The sequence below is a fragment of the Coccinella septempunctata genome, chromosome X, assembly GCF_907165205.1.
Source record: "Coccinella septempunctata chromosome X, icCocSept1.1, whole genome shotgun sequence".
NCBI classification, from domain to species: Eukaryota; Metazoa; Arthropoda; class Insecta; order Coleoptera; family Coccinellidae; genus Coccinella; species Coccinella septempunctata.
This window is the reverse complement of record NC_058198.1, coordinates 1,783,144-1,802,457: the sequence shown is the minus strand read 5'-3', so window position 1 is coordinate 1,802,457 and position 19,314 is coordinate 1,783,144. Positions and strand designations below refer to the sequence as shown.

General features: G+C 37.9%; 2 protein-coding genes across 11 annotated transcripts in view; both read left to right on the top strand.

Moving 5' to 3' along the window:
• The first annotated feature begins 4,037 nt into the window (after positions 1-4,037).
• LOC123321671 (voltage-dependent calcium channel subunit alpha-2/delta-3) lies at positions 4,038-9,229 on the top strand. The gene is made up of 19 exons (XM_044909398.1): positions 4,038-4,303; positions 4,365-4,446; positions 4,610-4,720; positions 4,792-5,041; positions 5,099-5,230; positions 5,287-5,409; positions 5,470-5,720; positions 5,781-6,000; positions 6,060-6,196; positions 6,247-6,432; positions 6,492-6,566; positions 6,768-7,150; positions 7,201-7,364; positions 7,421-7,655; positions 7,739-7,997; positions 8,092-8,371; positions 8,497-8,641; positions 8,699-8,897; positions 9,094-9,229. The coding sequence occupies exons 1-19, from the start codon at positions 4,215-4,217 to the stop codon at positions 9,205-9,207; spliced, it is 3,435 nt and encodes a 1,144-aa protein (XP_044765333.1). The 5' UTR covers positions 4,038-4,214; the 3' UTR covers positions 9,208-9,229.
• Positions 9,230-10,893: 1,664 nt separating this feature from the next.
• LOC123321475 (plasma membrane calcium-transporting ATPase 2) overlaps positions 10,894-19,314 on the top strand; it is a 31,432-nt gene continuing 23,011 nt past the window's right edge. For 7 of the 10 annotated variants that reach the window (XM_044909107.1, XM_044909106.1, XM_044909108.1 and 4 more), the window contains exon 1: positions 10,894-11,142. The gene's annotated coding sequence lies outside the window, so the exon portion shown is untranslated. Of the gene's footprint in view, positions 11,143-14,287; positions 14,505-14,607; positions 14,628-19,314 lie in introns of those variants that run through there. The other 3 variants (XM_044909100.1, XM_044909098.1, XM_044909101.1) reach the window with 3 other exon arrangements.

Sequence of the window (19,314 nt, the reverse complement as noted above, 5' to 3'; positions counted from 1 at the left end):
CCTTCAAGTAATAAATCTCGAAATTTCATCCTACTCGGTGCAACTGTTCGGTCTTGATGACATTTCAAGTGACTCCAACTCGTAAAAGAAAAGTGGAAAAACAAAAAGAATTATTTTCACCTAAACAGTGTCAGATATTCGGAATTTTGGTATGTAAATATAGGTTTTTGAACACGCTGAATCTATTGCGAGCAATTTCGAAAGCCTATTTCCGTTCGTTTAGATTTTCATCTTGGAAATGTCATTTCTCCAAAAATTACAATTTTCAATCTGCGATATCTCCTGTTATATTCGTCTGATTCAATTGGGATTTCCGGTTATATAATCAGCGTTGCCTAGGCTTCCACCCTAGCACAAAAACTCGATTTCGAAAATCTCGATTTTTTGGGTCAAAAATGAGCAAGGGGTTAGACCCCCCTAAAATGACCTATTTGCTACTCTGTCTAAAAATCAGGATGTTCTATTACTGTCCTCGGATATGGAGTGCATAGAATTCGTTTTAAGGATTCTAGAAAACCAAAGAGTTGATGATGCAATAGTGAATTGCACTCCAGAGAGCTCTTCGAAGTCAACTCGGAAATGAAAAGTGGAAAAACAAAAAAAATTATTTTCTACTAAACAGTGCCAGATATTTGAAATTTTGGTATGGAAATATAGGTTTTCGAACACGCTGAATCTATTTCAAGCAATTTCGAAAGCCTATCTCCGTTCGTTTAGATTTTCATCTTGGAAATGGCATTTTTCAAAAATTTGCAATTTTCAATCTGCGATATCTCCTGCTATATTCGTCTGATCCAATTGGGATTTTCGGTTATATAATCAGCATTGCCTAGGCTTCCACCCTAGCACAAAAACTCGATTTCGAAAATCTCGATTTTTTGGGTCAAAAATGAGCAAGGGGTTAGACCCCCCTAAAATGACCTATTTGCTACTCTGTCTAAAAATCAGGATGTTCTATTACTGTCCTCGGATATGGAGTGCATAGAATTCGTTTTAAGGATTCTAGAAAACCAAAGAGTTGATGATTCAATAGAGAATTGCACTCCAGAGAGCTCTTCGAAGTCAACTCGAAAATGAAAAGTGGAAAAACAAAAAGAATTATTTTCTCCTGAACAGTGTCAGATATTCGGGATTTTGGTATGGAAATATAGGTTTTCGAACACGCTGAATCTATTTCCAGCAATTTTGAAAGCCTATCTCCGTCCGTTTAGATTTTCATCTTGGAAATGGCATTTTTTTAAAAATTACAATTTTCAATCTGCGATATCTCCTGTTGTATTCGTCTGATCCAATTGGGATTTCCGGTTATATAATCAGCGTTGCCTAGGCTTCCACCCTAGCACAAAAACTCGATTTCGAAAATCTCGATTTTTTGGGTCAAAAATGAGCAAGGGGTTAGACCCCCCTAAAATGACCTATTTGCTACTCTGTCTAAAAATCAGGATGTTCTATTACTGTCCTCGGATATGGAGTGCATAGAATTCGTTTTAAGGATTCTAGAAAACCAAAGAGTTGATGATTCAATAGAGAATTGCACTCCAGAGAGCTTTTCGAAGTCAACTCGAAAATGAAAAGTGGAAAAACAAAAAGAATTATTTTCTACTAAACAGTGCCAGATATTTGAAATTTTGGTACGGAAGTATAGGTTTTCGAACACGCTGAATCTATTTCCAGCAATTTTGAAAGCCTATCTCCGTCCGTTTAGATTTTCATCTTGGAAATGGCATTTTTTTAAAAATTACAATTTTCAATCTGCGATATCTCCTGTTATATTCGTCTGATCCAATTGGGATTTCCGGTTATATAATCAGCGTTGCCTAGGCTTCCACCCTAGCACAAAAACTCGATTTCGAAAATCTCGATTTTTTGGGTCAAAAATGAGCAAGGGGTTAGACCCCCCTAAAATGACCTATTTGCTACTCTGTCTAAAAATCAGGATGTTCTATTACTGTCCTCGGATATGGAGTGCATAGAATTTGTTTCAAGGATTCTAGAAAACCGAAGAGTTGATGATTCAATAGAGAATTGCACTCCAGGAAGCTCTTCGAAGTCAACTCGAAAATGAAAAGTGGAAAAACAAAAAAAATTATTTTCTACTAAACAGTGCCAGATATTCGGAATTTTGGTATGGAAATATAGGTTTTCGGACACGCTGAATCTATTGCGAGCAATTTCGAAAGCCCATCTCCGTTCGTTTAGATTTTCATCTTGAAAATGGCATTTTTTAAAAAATTACAATTTTCAATCTGCGATATCTCCTGTTATATTCGTCTGATCCAATTGGGATTTCCGGTTATATAATCAGCGTTGCCTAGGCTTCCACCCTAGCACAAAAACTCGATTTCGAAAATCTCGATTTTTTGGGTCAAAAATGAGCAAGGGGTTAGACCCCCCTAAAATGACCTATTTGCTACTCTGTCTGAAAATTGGGATGTTCTATTACTGTCTTAGGGTATGGAGTGCATAGAATTTGTTTTGAAGATTCTAGAAAACCAAACAGTCGATAATTCAATAGAGAATTGCACTCGAGAGAGCTCTCCAAAGTCAACTCGAAAATGAAAAGTGGAAAAACAAAAAGAATTATTTTCTCCTAAACAGTGTCAGATATTTGGAATTTTGGTATGGAAATTTAGGTTTTCGAACACGCTGAATCTATTGCGAGCAATTTCGAAAGCTTATCTCCGTTCGTTTAGATTTTCATCTCTGAAATGGCATTTTTCAAAAATTTGCAATTTTCAATCTGCGATATCTCCTGTTATATTCGTCTGATCCAATTGGGATTTCCGGTTGTATAATCAGCGTTGCCTAGGCTTCCACCCTAGCACAAAAACTCGATTTTGAAAATCTCGATTTTTTGGGTCAAAAATGAGCAAGGGGTTAGACCCCCCTAAAATGACCTATTTGCTACTCTGTCTAAAAATCAGGGTGTTCTATTACTGTCCTCGGATATGGAGTGCATAGAATTTGTTTTGAAGAGTCTAGAAAACCAAACAGTTGATGATTCAATAGAGAATTGCACTTCAGGGAGCTCTTCGAAGTCAACTCGAAAATGAAAAGTGGAAAAACAAAGAAAATCATTTTCTACTAAACAGTGCCAGATATTCGAAATTTTGGTATGGAAATATAGGTTTTCGAACACGCTGAATCTATTTCAAGCAATTTCGAAAGCCTATCTCCGTTCGTTTAGATTTTCATCTTGGAAATGGCATTTTTCAAAAATTTGCAATTTTCAATCTGCGATATCTCCTGCTATATTCGTCTGATCCAATTGGGATTTTCGGTTATATAATCAGCATTGCCTAGGCTTCCACCCTAGCACAAAAACTCGATTTCGAAAAATTCGAATTTTTGGGTCAAAAATGAGCAAGGGGTTAGACCCCCCTAAAATGACCTATTTGCTACTCTGTCTAAAAATCAGGATGTTCTATTACTGTCCTCGGATATGGAGTGCATAGAATTCGTTTTAAGGATTCTAGAAAACCAAAGAGTTGATGATTCAATAGAGAATTGCACTCCAGAGAGCTCTTCGAAGTCAACTCGAAAATGAAAAGTGGAAAAACAAAAAGAATTATTTTCTCCTGAACAGTGTCAGATATTCGGGATTTTGGTATGGAAATATAGGTTTTCGGACACGCTGAATCTATTGCGAGCAATTTCGAAGGCCTATCTCCGGTCGTTTAGATTTTCATTTTGGAAATGGCATTTTTCAAAAATTGCAAATTTCACTTGAGAATTCGTCAAGATCGAACGGCTGCATGGAGCTCAATAAAATTTTCAGATTTTCAACTAGAAGAGTTGCTCTTTCAGAATATGTATCACCTTTCCATCTACGGTTATTTTTATCGAGAGATAATTGACTCTAATATCGAAAAAATTTCCAGAAAGATGGAATCAATTGAATATTCGTCGAACGTTGGATCTTGACGGTTATGCATTAACTGAGTCGAATTATCGAAGCAGTCCAAACAGTTCTAGGAGCATCACGAAAATAAACCCTGTAACATCCTGACTTAATGTTAAAAATAGAATGCTATGGTAGTTCAAAACACATCCAAAAATCTCTTGAAGTATGTTCGTATTCTCCCTATAATTTGGCTTTAACAGGTCCTTGTGTCTTTCCATTCATGTAAGAATACGCGTTATATAGTTGAGGGTTCGATTGGGTGAAGGAAACGGTATCAAATCATTAGCAAGTTTGAATATGAAGACGTAAAATGCCTGCAGGAGATAAAAATTGGTTGATACTCTTCATATTATTTTCACTGGTTCCTATTGGTATATCGCGTTCATATCAAGGAAAAGTGTGAGTGATTTTGAGGAAGACCTACCGTCTTCACTATCAATTGTCAATTGTGATTTTTCAGTGTAGGGAAATGGGCAAACACACTAGGTAGAGATTTGTGGGATTTAGGTGGAAGAATAACGAAATATTCCGAGATAGAACAGGTAGGCTCTTTTTTAAATTCGTAATATTAATTTCCTCACAACCACTTGTTGGTATGCTATACATATTTTGTTTCCATATCTACTTATTTTTTTCATTTAGCATAGGTAGCAATATAAGCTGCTAAATATTTCCTGTTCACTCTACTTTTTTTTTCAATTGTAGAGGTATCACCATCTTAATGCTCAGGTAGAAGAAAAAGATCCCATGGATCTTTTAGATAACATAGTTGAAGTAATTACACGAATGATGGACAGAAAAATGGATGCAGTTCAGGTAAAAACAATTAGGATATGTAGGAAGGATTAAGTAGTTGTTAATGGACTAATGAAAAACTCATATTTTAGTGTATTGTACATATGGCAGAAAATAAATCGGAAACTTTCGACTATGACAATACTACCATTCATTATTATTATAATTCCAAATATTCCCCAATACAAGGTCAAAATAGAACAACCTATGACCTAAAAATCCTTAATGATAATGTGGTCAGATACAAAGAACTGATGCTGAATCAAGACACTCATTTCTACAACATACCAGTAAATACAACCCACAGTTCCGTTCATGTTCCAACCCAAATCTTCGATCTGCGTGAGTAAAAAAGAAGCCATCATTACAATTTTTATTGTTTATGAATATTTTTTATAGACAAGGATCCCGCTGTTGCTATTCAGTGGTCAGAGGCTTTGGACAAGGTATTCATCCAAAATTATCAATCAGATCCTTCTCTAACGTGGCAGTACTTCGGGAGTTATTCTGGAATCATGAGACATTACCCGGGTATAGTTTCATTTAATTATTGATTTTGTCGTTTTCGAAAATACCTGATATTTCAGCAAAGGCTTGGCCATCTGATAACACAGATCTCTTCGATTGTCGTATAAGAACGTGGTTCATTGAAGCTGCAACTTGCACAAAAGATATCATCATACTACTCGATAATTCAGGTTCAATGGATGGTGAGAATGAAATTTGAAGAGGCGATAAGCGAAATTTGCTCATCTGGTAGTATGTTTAAGCGATGGGAAAACATCTGGGTGTTCTGACGGCATCAAGTATTCTAGATACATTGTCCAATAACGACTATGTCAATATTTTAAACTACACAGAGGGACGAAGTAATTACACGATAGAATGCTTCAAGGACCTCTTGGTCCAAGCAACAGAAGAGAACATAAAAGTATTCAAGGATGAACTGCAGAAGCTGAAACCCACAAATAAATCTGACATTACTGTTGGGTTAGAGACCGCATTTAAGTTATTAGCGCATGTAACTAACGTATTTCCCGTATTTCTGTAGAAAATATCACTAATTTTTTTTCAATTTCAGTATCGTGAAAATATAAGACATTGCGATGGTATCCGAACCTTTTGTAACCAGGCGATCATGATCATCACAGATGGTTTGAATAAAAATTTCAGTGACATTGTTGTGAAATATGATTTTCTCCGTAACGGCACGTACAAGCCGGTGCGCATATTTTCTTATTTGGTAGGACAGGAGACCACGAACGAGGACGAGATAAAGTGGATGTCATGTGCCACGAAAGGTGATTATTCTTTGTGCTTTTCGTACGATTCTGCTGAACCGTCTTTGTATGTTGTTCAGGGTATTATGTCCATATACAAGCCATCGAACAGGTAACATTCGCTGTCCTGGAATACATCAATGTTATAGCTAGACCTCTGATCCTTCAAGAGGATGATCATCCAGTTTCATGGACTCACGTTTATATGGACGAAACGGTAAGATTTTTAAATTGGGTCGATGTTTACTGAGACTTTATCATTTTTAGTACAACGATGACTTGGATAGCATCATAAACGAACCGTATCGCATGCTCACTTCAGCAGCGGCCCCTGCTTTCGATAAGAAAAAAAACAGGGGTGGTGATAATTCGACCAGAGTTGCGAATTTACTGGGTGTTGCCGCCACAGATGTACCAATTGAAAATATTGCACGCTTAACCCTGCCGTATAGAGTAAGGAAGACGTTGTGCAGAAGGAATTTTCCTCGAATTCATTGTAACTTTTTCAACAGATCGGCGTGAGTGGATACGCGTTTATCGTCAGTAACAATGGATATGTCCTTATGCATCCAGACTTGAGGCCTATGGTACGTCGGGAATATTAGGGGTACAGATGGGTTTCCGCCCTTTGGGCTCCACCAGAAGGTTATGTTGGGATCTTGTGTGGGCATAATTTTTTTGTGGTTGCTGGTTCCCCAATTCGAACAAATCAGTAGCTGAAGCCAGGGAAATCCATTTGTATCCCTAAGGATAATTTTAAAAATGATAGCGGATCGATGTTATTTCAGGTGGGCAACCACAAAATGTATAACTACAATAGCATAGATTTAACGGAAGTAGAACAGTTTTATACCATTCCTGCCCTACCCCCCAGAGAATTACCTGAGAGACTTCTAGAACTTAGGTCTATGTTGATAAATGGTTCCAAAGGTATCGTGGAGGATGTTCCTTTGAAGTATCACTATGACAGGTTGAGAAGAGTTTCAATTGAAGTGTACGATTATTATTTTTCCCCACTCATCAACACCCCTTTTACCCTGGCTCTAGCCATACCCAAATCGCATGGCTATCATTTTTTGAGAGTCGACGATGAAATAGACCGAAACAGGCATACTGGCAATAAATTGACCGATTTCTTCAAAGGGACCAACTGGAAAATACATCCGAAATGGTAGGAATAATTCGTATCTATCGAACAGATAATGAATTGAAAAATTTCAGGGTGTACTGCAAATACCATTATTTGGAGGGTCACGAGTTCGCTAACGCGGAAAACGAAATTCTACATTTCCTCAGCAAAATGTACGACCAGAATTTCCAGTGGCGGAATCAGTACGAGGCGAACATCAAGATGGGAAGCGTCGAGAAGGAGGATTTGGGCAAGGGTGGGTGGGAGATGTTGCTCGGTTTCTCGAATCGAAATCAATATTGAAATTTTTAGTTGAGTGCGGAAGGAAGAGTCTGAAAGAGGAGGATTATTACTGCGATAAAAAGTTGATCGAAAGATTAATTTTCGATGCGAGGAACACCCAGGCCTCTTTCGATGAACCGTGGGGCTTTTTGGATAGCGAGAAAAACCTCTTCGATCGGTATGCCGTCAAGATGAGATTCGTTGCCACCATGAGTGGCCTCACTAGGTGGGAATATAAAAATGATTCGGCCATTGATGATGCAAAGTAAGTTCAATAATTTGGCCTGGATACGTGAACTTTTGACTTATAACAAGCACATCACCGTGTATATATTGAATATTTCCTAGGGAGTTTGGTGAACTGCACTCAAGAGCTATAGACGAAAGATGGTATAAATCTGCGGTATTGCAGCATCAGTACGATAAAGAAGCATTCGTCTATGCAATAGCAGATAATGAAGACAACGAGGAAAATATCCTGATAACTGGTAGCTACGCAATCTTTCCAAAGGACAATGGGAAAGAAGCACCTGGCAGTGTTGTTGGTTTTCAGTTCGGTCAAAGTGAGCTCAGGCAGAGGTTTAGAGAAATTACAACGAAGCCTTCAGTAAGAATATTTATTTGTAGTGCCAATGAAGGAAATATCATTTGTTCACCATAGAATATTTTCTTCTTTGATTTAAATCCTCGGTATTTTTCAGAACGATTGTCCTCAGTGTAGCACTTGCGATGTCCTTAATTGTTATATTGTTGACAATTCGGGATATATTTTGGTTGCCAATGAGGAGAGCTACGCCGGACAGTTCTTCGGAGAGATCGAAGGGGACATCATGAAATCAATGCTTGAGGAGCGTATTTTTGAGGAAGTTATCGTTTACGACTACCAGGCGCTGTGTGACTGGCAAAAAAAGACGTACAAGGCTAGTTCTTCTGCTGGAAATTCAGAGGTTAGTACAGCTTCTTACTTTACAACTAATGGAAGCTTACTTCATTTATCTTCATTTTAGCGTCTAGACCCTAATAATGCATCGTCAAATAATCGAAGTGAAGGTAAGCACTCGATCAATATTCAGTCAGAATTGGTGGAGAACTGTTTTATTTTATAGAAGAAGAAGAGGAAGTTGAAGATCATTACTTCCCGTGCGATAATGAGGTCCACCTATATGTACTTAAACAGCATCTTCTTCAGAGCAACAATTTCACTGGAGAATTTCGAGCTATTTTCGAAAATGGGAAAGATTTGAAGAGGAGGTAGATACCCCAGTTTCAGTATTAAAAGTTGACTTATAATTTGTTATATTTTTTCAGGGAATATTATGTGAAGACAATACCACACAGTAACTTGATTCTTGTTGCTATAAATAATACATATGGCAGAGCTAGTAACGACATATTCACAACGAGACCACAATTTGTTCGCTACGGCGTTGAGTTTCCCTGCTACAAAATAGAATTGAATAATTTACCCAGAGGTGCCCCAAGGGGATGTTATTTCAAGAATGATCTGGTGAGTATATTGGTATCTCCTGAAAGAATTCCAATAAAAAGTGTGATAATACATCTCGGTGTGTACTGTATTCACTGAATCGTTTCATTGCTCTAACCCCAATGAACAAATTTGATTTAATCCTAATTTATAAGACGATTTTCCACCAATATGCATCCCCTTCTGCAAATTTTCAATCATCTTTCTATAATTTCAGGAAAATGAGATCACGGCTTGTGGAAAAGCAGCTCACATAAAAATAGATTCCCTAATTTTTTCGCTGAATATTGTTATCCTGATTATTTCCATGTTATTGGGATTTGTACTGTAAAATCAGAGAAGAATTGATTTTATTTATGTTTACATTTGAACCCCTATATCTTCACTCCTTTCCTCAATTGAACTAACTCAAAGGTTCAACTGAAAGCTTAAGATTTTCAACTTTTTAGAAAAAAAGATACAAATATTTTTGGACAACGAAAATAATTCAGTGGTTTTCGATCTAATAAGGGGGGTGTAGACACCCTCCGTTCCAGTTCGGCACCTCAGTCGGGGCGTATAATCCTCATCCGAAATAAACCCGAACATTTCGATCTCTTACGCGGATGAAATATTCAAAGGAGTGTCCGATGAAATCATCGTCAGGACACCTCCTTCACTTAGTCTTTGCTACGCACACTCGACCCACACCCTGTCGCGCTAACCCTGACCTATATGATCTAACGATTTTTCGCGTTTTCTTTTGGGAGAAGATAATTTTTCCGACAAAACGTTGGGAATGGTATCTTAAATGAGTGGACGGCTTTATATCCGGCCTGCTCTGACCCCTGATCTCCACTGGGGATGATCTGACAAATTCAAAATAGTTGGATGAAAAAGTTTTAGGCTGAGTACGAATTTTCGATATTTGAAATTTGGAGCAGTCAATAATTGAATGAGTTAAGGATGTTAAGATGACAGATCAATCTTCATATGGTTGCTAAATGGCGAATGCGCACTTTTACAAGTCTCTTGTCCAAAGCAGAGAGGAGGTGTAGCATATTCTTGCTAACATCCGGATACTTCTTAGATCTCGCAATATTAAAGTTTCCAAGAAACTTCTTGAGATGATCCAGCCCAGGGAGATTCAGCCAGAGTGTTTCGGTTTTTTCCTTCTCCTGAAACTCTTTTCTGTAGGTACAGGTACCTATACTACAGAAAAGTTCTGGGCCAATGAAAGGAGTTTAGGCTTTATGCTTTAATCGAAGGATAATTTGGGAGGTGTCATCCCGGAACCTTTTTATGGGATTTTTCACAAATAACATGAATGTTTTATTATTACTCATTGTAAAAATGTTCAAGAAGCACTTTTCTTCCTTATTCTGCCAACCTAGTAACAACTTCCAGCCTATAGGAGGCAGACTAGTGAAATTCATGTTAAAAGGGGTCAGATTTTTAAAAATCTTCGGTCATGTTACAAACTGATTGATAAGAAAGTCTGAAGATATACTTTTATCCTATGAAAATGTGGATGTCATCACTGTTCGAGAGTCCAATTCTCATTTCATAACTGACTCAGATCTCAGTGGAATATTTTATCGATTACCTCAATAAACTATCGTTATCAATTGATCTCGATGCAAAACTGGTGATGCGAGTTAACCTCACTTCTTTGATGGTCCTGAGAGACAATATCTAGACCTGGAAGTCAGCATGCATGCATGAGGCAATGAAGAGGTTTCATTACTCTGGAGAGGGTCCCATCCACATTATAATTTCCATGTGGAAAGGGTGCATAATGCGAAACTGGGACGGCCAGAGCTCAGTTAGCTTTGGAGACGCGACGGCGATGATGCCGTCCTGGCGTCAGGGCGCAGGCGACGCCGTCGTCATCCTTTGGACGCAGACCTTCTGGGCCTGAGCAGTCGAGGTTCTTTTTATAGCTGGCGGTGACCCGCGATCTCTATGGAGCAGGTGCCGATGCAAGAGAAGCGGCAGCGCCTCTAACGGCGTCGTTCCACATAGGACTCAGTTACCAACACTCACTATTTGCGAGTCGGAATCGGACTGTTGATGTCCACCAGCCAGAACGGCTGGGAGTGGTGCGAGATTGAGTGTGTGGAAGTTTCTCAACCTGGGTGCCCTTTGCGTCCGCATTCCAGGGATTCTGGTGATAGATCGACCAATGTTGACCTGACCGGGGCCAAAAATTCAGAAGAGGCGGATTGAATTTGAGGTAGGGGCGACCGGCTTACCATTGCCGGAGCATATTGAACCAGGGCATCAAGTGAGTATTACCATACTCTGTTCGGCTCTATATCCAAGTCCACGTCCTTGACGCCATATAATATGATCAATTCTCGGTGCGTATTGGATTCGGGTTGCTGCTCCGTGCACAGCCAGCGCACGTTTCAATGCTACCAGTCCCTAGAACGACCAGTATTCGCTCTGAATCCTGCGATACTCCTTCATATTCTGGCCTGAGCTTATGAAATATTGATCATGTGATTTTGTCCGAACGCCGGCAAAAGCTACACTACTATTTTAATCCGAATAAGAATAGGTAATGGAAGTATTTTCGGTCCGATTGGACCCATCGCTGAAATATCTGCTGCATGTGTTGCTTTTACAAGCATAAAGTGATCCTGACGATAATCGATCGCCTCCATATCGCGTCCAATAGAGACGTAGCGTGGATGGTGGAAAAATAACGAAAAACATTCTGTTTGTTGGAATGCCCGAATATTGATAAAAAAACCAGATCAGTTTCGAACCGAGAGGAATCCATTCAATTCCATCTTGAAGGAAGCATTAATATGTCAGAAAAGCATTTTTCGCATTCTTGAAAATTGCTCATTGCCAAAAGTCAGCCTAACCCGATGGAGTCTTGGACAAAAATAAACAAGCCCAGACAATTTTGATTGAATAATCTTGTCTAGACGGAGGTGCTGTTGACCTTGGTTTTACGATAAATAACTGTGTCCTTCCATTTTTTCTGAACAGTTATACATCAATACACTCCCAGCTGCTCTTGATCGTCTTAATTTCAGTTGGAATAAAATCTTACGCAATCGAAAAACAACAGGGAATATTCGCAATTTTATTATAATCAAATCCTGATTTCTTGATCCGTAACAAATGTGATGAAATTATTAATTAAATAATTTCTTATTTACATAAATCCTACCGAGTTCGTGTTCAATGCAAATATGTAACCTTAGAATCATTTCTCTGTTTCGAATTGGCGAATGCTTCAGTAATATGGTACTATCGCTCTTCTCCGCATTAAAAGTTGAAAAAACTGTGGCGAATGAAGAGTTTAAGAAATCTAGCAACGTCTTCAATTCAAACCACAATGGGAATAATTCAGTAGTACTCAGTACTCGCTAGTACATGAAAGTTAGAAAGACCTCGAACATAATCATTCCTGAAGTCGGTCAACTACTCGATTTGAGGTCAGTTACCTTAGATTCTTTGGTCTATGTTATATTCGAATCAAGAATAGTGTCAGGAACACAAGTAATTACCCCTAAATTGCATCAATTGTGTGGTACAGATAGGACAATGAGTTTTCACTCACATTTCATAATGAAAATGTTCAAATGGTATATTTTGAATATTTTTACTCGAAATTCTTCACATTGAGCCAGTTTTTGACAAGTCTATCTCATTCTGGGCGCAGTTCCTCATGCCAGTTTTCCAATTTACTCGTCAGGATAAAATCCGAAATAATTGGCGATTCCGATCGATTAAAATTCGTTGGCAATTCGTGACGGTTCCAGAATGCGAAACTCCTGCTTGTTCCGATCATGAGGGGAGTGTGACATAAAGGTGATTTGGTACGAAAATCGAGAGACCGGTCTTATTTTTAGCCCAGCAAGGAACAACAGGCCGAAGCACGTGTGGTGCGATTTGAAATTCACCTTCATTTGCTTCTGTCTGTATGTTCTAGATCCGAAATCAAATGATTCATCTTCTATTTACAATAGGAACGTTGTTATGACGTAAATTATAATAGCTCAGGGTCTGGAAATAAAGCCATAGCAGAATCGGAACGAGAACAGAAAGCTTTTATATAAAATCGATAACATATTGGCTTTTAATGAGCTACATGGACTTTTTTCAACTTGGTTGAATGGATACTTTGTTGTGCCTCAGTTATCTGAGCTATAGACAGGTTGAAAGGCCAATTTTGGTTCTCAAATCGATCTACAGCGTCTTACCCAACACTTTATAGTATGGATTTGTAGCGAAAAGTTATGGCTACGTTGGATTCAAATATCTTGGAATATCCAGATCAATTGATCGTTTGATGAAATGGAGACAGTTCACAATTGGTTTTGGCATCATATTTCAAAGAAGTTATGGTGAGCAGTGAATAAACGTAAAGAAATAGTACCAGAAAAGTAGTCTTACAATGCAGAGCGCTGAACTGACAGTCATCGACAAGAGACATGTGAAACCAATGGGAAGTGGAGGAGTGGCTGCTACCTCACAGCAAAGATAACCTTTGCCTCAGTGATTCATTTGAGGGTGAGGGTCATGGACAAGAGAAATGTGGAACCAATGCGTAGTGGAGGAGGAGATGCTACCTGAGAGCAAATATAATCTTTGCCTCATGGATTCCTTCGAGGAAGCCTACCATAGTTGTGCCCCAAACTTCAGCTTGATTGTACATATACAAAGTGGCTGTTAGTTTTTACCAATACGTTATTTTTATTATCTTCAGACTGATTACATGGGCGTAACAGAGGGAGGAGATGTTGGTCACTTTTTCAACCCTACAAAAGGTATTGCCCACTCAGAACCGTGGCAGGTGTCTTGTTGCCTCAAACCCAGTATGCAAAATGGTGTTTAAAGCTTTGTCTGATGTTTCCGAGGTTCAGGTAGATGTAGAGAAAAGGTCTCGGGTCTTGACCCATTGAGGCAGACAGGCAGACCCAAGAAAAAATGAGGAGAATTCAGCGAACAACGGCAGTGTGGTGAATAAACTTGTGTGGCAGCTATCTTCGTCGTTGATTACGTATTTAAGATGTCATTCCCAATGCGAATCGACGTAACACATCATTATCTGGCAATACTCCCTAGCAAATTGATAGAACTCGATCCATTTGCATTCCGGTTTCGAAAACATAAATTCATTGATCGAATTTCCTAAGCAAATTTAATTTATCCTTACCTCCAGCTTCTTCGTTTATCGCTAAATGACAAGAGTTCGATTTGGACGACATCCACGACTACTGTGCCTACTGTGGGTATGATGGGGTGCGATTCGAGGGGTTGTCCTTTTTCAGCCCGCCCTTTGGGTTTTAGGGGCGAGGAAAGCTTGTTGGCCGACGTAGCGTACGAGAAAATCGTAAAGCGTTGGCAACGCCGCGGGAAGTTTAATTCCGACATTCCTAACTTTCAACGTTTCAAGTCCGACCGAAGGAAGGAGTTCCAACGCATGATCTGACAGCTGCTCAGGCGTTCGCGGGAATCGGGTTTCAGCTCGGTACTAGCTGTTTCGTTTATTTATTCGATTTCTACATTTTAAATAAGTTGATTGTGATATTCCGGGGGATTAGGGAACGTGTGTTGGTCAGTTAAAGGTTAACAGTTAAGCCGAAAACTCTAGTTCTGTTGCGATAGGTTTAAAAAAAAAAATAGGTATGTAGTTTTTCTGGTTATTCGCGAAAATAGTGTTCGTATCATCAGTGATATTTTAGGTTAACTTTGTGGATTATTCAGCAATGATACCTAGATGAGCGGAGTATGGTAGCTCAGTAAGATGTGAGATCTCTATATTTTTTATGACGTCATGTGCGTCTCGATTCCCTAGCAATATCTCGAAAATAGTGGGTGTGAGACCGTTTTATTCAGAGATAAGTGCCTAATCTCTGAAACTGTTTCCCTTCTTTCAAATCTTGAATTTTTGCCTGCCTTGGGCGAATTACACAACCTTTCCTACTTATATCCTGAATATGTTTTATTTTTAGAATAGATATTAGAAAGTCTGGGATTTGACATGTAAATAAGTTATGTTTAACATGCTGACGACTACACACAACAATTTTGTATGGATGAAGGTTCGTCATAAAGATAGGTTATAACACTACCTCCGTCATGACCATTCGGATGACTGTACCCAACATATAACTGACCCTGAAAAGACATAATATATATGCTAAAACACGAAAAACCGGAAATTTCATTATACATAATATATTAATGAAATCGTTTATCAATGAGAGGAAGTTGAAAGAGGATTCTATTACTTATTACATGTACTTATAAATCTAAGAGACAATATTTTATTTCTTTCTCTATCTATCATTTTTATATGCGGTTATTCGTTGGTGTTGTTTTGATAATGAAACACTTTCACCTTTTCCTGAAATAATAAAATTAGCTATCAGAACATGAGACTCGATTCATTCCTCAGAATTTGAACCGTTTGTCGTATGTGAGAAAACGTTGAAATTTGTTTTTCCCATTTCCATTTTTGATTTCCACAATGTCGAAAAATACATCATGAAATTAACAAGGAATTGAATTGGAGAACACTCGAGATTACACGTAGATTTTTCATACCTCTACGATGCTACAAATTTTTGAAATATTCTAAATCTGCCCAATGCTTTCGGTCATTTTTTCCAATAATGGAATAATAGAATCGAGCACGAGAAGACAATTGTAATCCCTACTGAAATTTCCAGTCTGAGGCACGTAGATTTCAAAAATCGAAAAAGAAAATCATCCCCTATCTCTGTCGTCTCGGATTTTTCTGCAAAACTTGTAGAAATTCCGAATAAATCCATTCGAAAAAAGGTCCTCCCATATATGTCATAGTTTTGACGGTCATAACGCTCAACTGCAGCTAGCAAAACCATCTTCGAATTATGGATTTTCTTTCTTACCTAAATTCTAGGCCAGTTTATTACCCTATTGAAACATTTATGCCCTCCAATTGTTGGACAAATCTGCTAACTGGTAGAACCCAGAAGCTAATCGAATGCTTATCAAGAATCTGGGCTTAACGTCAACCTACCACGTTTCTTGTTTTTTTACTAGGGGTAATAAATCGACCTGAAATTGTGGCAGAAAAAAAATCTGAAATTCCAAGCTTTATGGGGATGCCAGATGTTTGTCCCTCTGACTACAAACGATTGTGGGTTGTACATATTACAAGGAATGCAATCTGTGATGTAGTATTATTGGCAGGTTGGCGATTTTTGAAATGCGAAAAATATAAGTTGTCTTGACTTCTTCAGCGCTGAGTAATCTAAAGTTAGAATTACTACCTAATATACGAATATAGGTCAAGAGCACTCACGCTTCGTTATTTTTAAATTTTTATTAAGTATCGCTATTGAAGCGTGTTTTTAAAAGTGTAATTTTATGAATGCTCGGATTCTTGTACTTTTTGAAACTCTTCCATTCTTCGACGCTGTGACGTGGATTAAACTGACGTAATTGTAATCGAGGAACGTGCCTGTCAAATGGTGAATGAAACATTCGGGAAGATAATCCTACTACTGGGACCACCGCTGATCTTCGACCGTAAAACTGCGTCAGTTCGGTTATTTTTAACAAACGTCATGATTGAGACGAAAATAATTATCTTGAATACCTTTCGATCGAATGGGGATTTTGTATTTTTATCGAGAACTTGTCTGCGGGGAGACAATCCATAACTCGTATGAAATATCGATCTGGATAATTTTGCAAAAACATTTTTCAATTAAAATCAACACCCTGCAAGTATCACGAAGATTCTTTGTTTGCGAAATCACTGAAATAATTTATCTTTTCAAAGTTTAGCGAAAGATTTTTTCTTATTCGTGTTTTGAAATTTATGTGCCAATTGTATTATGATTTAAATTCTTTCACATTGTTGCTCCAAAGAGGTCTGATGGGATTATTGTTCAAGCTTCGTCTTATAGTAGTGCTCATTCGTATGACTTCATTGGATTTTAATTTGGGGGTCACGATTGATGTAACAACTGGCGGCATACACGTACGATGGAATCAAGGTAAAAAAGAATGAATTCATGAAAGGGATTTCAGAATCAGTCATTGTCGAAACGAATTTTTCAATTTTCCTATCTTTAATAGCACCCACTTTCTCATTCCATAATATTCTGCGGTTAATTTATTATTGATACCGATTGATACCATACAGAGGAAGCGATAATGATTTTACATTATTCCAAAAGGTATTTGAATTCTTTCCTACATATTCCTTTCCTTCGAAGGTTTGATATTGGTAGATACTCATTTATTATTATATTACAAAAATTTCCAGGAAGTACGCGATTCCTTTTGATTTATGTGTCTATATTTAGATGTAAGTGGAACGATATATGTTGAATGATTCATGTAATTATAACTAAAGTAATTAACATCCAGACTCAGGCGAAATAGAATGTTTTTTGATGTACGAAATAGATTATAATATTTGAATGTTCTCAAATTGATCTACACACCATCTCTTGCTATTAGGCGCATATTTGGAGACTATTTTAAGTGTTTCACCAAGGTTTTTAATTTCTGCCGAATTTTTTTTCGGTGAAATGGGGATGAGTTCATAACAAATTTACTTATTTTGAGTAAGGGGTTCCCTAACAGAATTTGGTGGGTCCACTTCTACATGTAACTCAATTAACCTTAATGAGCGTTAATTTTTTCACTTTATTAAAACAATTAACTTTGTCCTCGAAATTAAATGTACTGATATCCGTAAAAATTTAAATGGATCCAAGTGTGAACGAGGAATTTCTCACGCTTACATTTTCCTATTGTCGACCGAAGGTTTTTTGAAATGGAAGATATAATAGACTATGTGTTCAGACCTTTTCCAACGACAAAATAATCTGTGCTGTGGTCGGACCTGAATCCTAAACGGTCAATCGTAAATTTTGTCTCGGCTTTCAGGGTGTAGTGGTGTAGTCTTCTTGTCTGGCTGAGTTTCCATTACAGCGATCGATCTGGGAGCGGCTGTAAAACCAACCCAGTTTTCCGACATTATCTCGTTTTGTAGATCTCGGCGATAAAAACAATTTGAGAAAATTCTTCCAAATGAACTCACGAACTTGCTTTTGAATTTGGTTCACTTGAACTACTCTACACACGTCATTTTTATTCGTGAAAATTATTCAGTTGAGATCGTGTCAATTCTGCCTCGGACGTTGTTAAGTAAGTAGGAAAAAATGATTTCTCTGGGCCAATTCATGTTCGATTTGTGTTATTGTAACTATCGATCAAGGTCGCAGTTCGATAGCGTGGTGAGTCTAGGGTATAACATAATGCATTGTACAGGTCAAGAAATAATTTTGTTTGGTTTCAAGTGTCGAATCCGTTGGTGATCAATTGGTTTTTAATCGATAGAGTTCACCACTGCCCTCTAGTGACTCATTGGCGGATAATATATCGCATTCTCTCATTTCGATCAATAAAAAAGTTACATTGATGGAGGATTTCACAACTGGTGAACTTTTCCGGGGATATTTTGCCTCGATCTTTCGGGTAGCAGTAAAATATTCCCCCTTTATTTGCTATACGAGTTGCCCTGGGCATCTTCAGAGAAATTTATCGAAGATTGTATCTTGTGTAAGGGAGTCGTAAAATGAATCAAATCATGGATGTTTATTATTATATAGTTAACTGCCTCATGAATAGAGATATGCCGTTTAATATTTCCAAATATTTTGATCACTGCTTGAGAATTTTCAGATCAAACATAGGGTGATTGAAAGTTGGGCTTGGGAAAATGTATTGAAGGTCTCAAATTTCGGAGGTTTTTGGATATTTTGTGATGTTTTTTCTCCGAATGCTATATTCCACTGTGATGATTTACCAAGTCGATATTGAATAACCTTGTGGAGCATGTTTCCGCTTCTTGCCGTTTTGTGTTCATTTATGAGAATTACGTAGGAATCGGTCTCATCTCACCAATTTTATTCCCGTTGCTTCAGCAAAATGCCAGATAATTCGAATTGTAAAAATTACAGAAAATCGTCGGTTTTACTGAATTTAATCGATCCTACTGGATTATTATTAATTAAAATTTGACATCCAGGTTATTCCTAGTATTCACATTTTCCAAACCATCCTGTTTTTAATGCTTTTTTCCTTGGGTTCTTACATTGATGATCATGAATACTAATGTATTGAGGTTGGTGTGTCGATCTTGGGAGCTTCTTCGTAGAGCTACTCAAGAATCGAGTTCTTTCTGATGATATGGTTATCTGGAGTAGAGTATGAGAATTGTGCTAGAGTAAAGGAAAGGAGACTCTTATTTTTGGAACATACATATTGTTTTTTCGTGTCCTTCTAGAAAGGTTTCCCATTTTTCAATAACAATATCAATCGTTCGAGGATTTCGGGATAAGATTCCTTTTACCATATAAATGGGAATACCAGGAAACTGGAGTAAGGGAGCACATGACGATAGCGTTCAGCCCTTGTAGGGCAGGCG

Coding starts and splice junctions, on each gene's coding strand:
- LOC123321671 (XM_044909398.1), top strand. CDS start 4,215: ATGCCTGCAGGAGATAAAAATTGGTTGATACTCTTCATATTATTTTCA. Junction 7,998..8,091: donor AAATTACAACGAAGCCTTCA/GTAAGAATATTT, acceptor GGTATTTTTCAG/AACGATTGTCCTCAGTGTAG. Junction 8,372..8,496: donor TTACTTTACAACTAATGGAA/GCTTACTTCATT, acceptor TTTATTTTATAG/AAGAAGAAGAGGAAGTTGAA.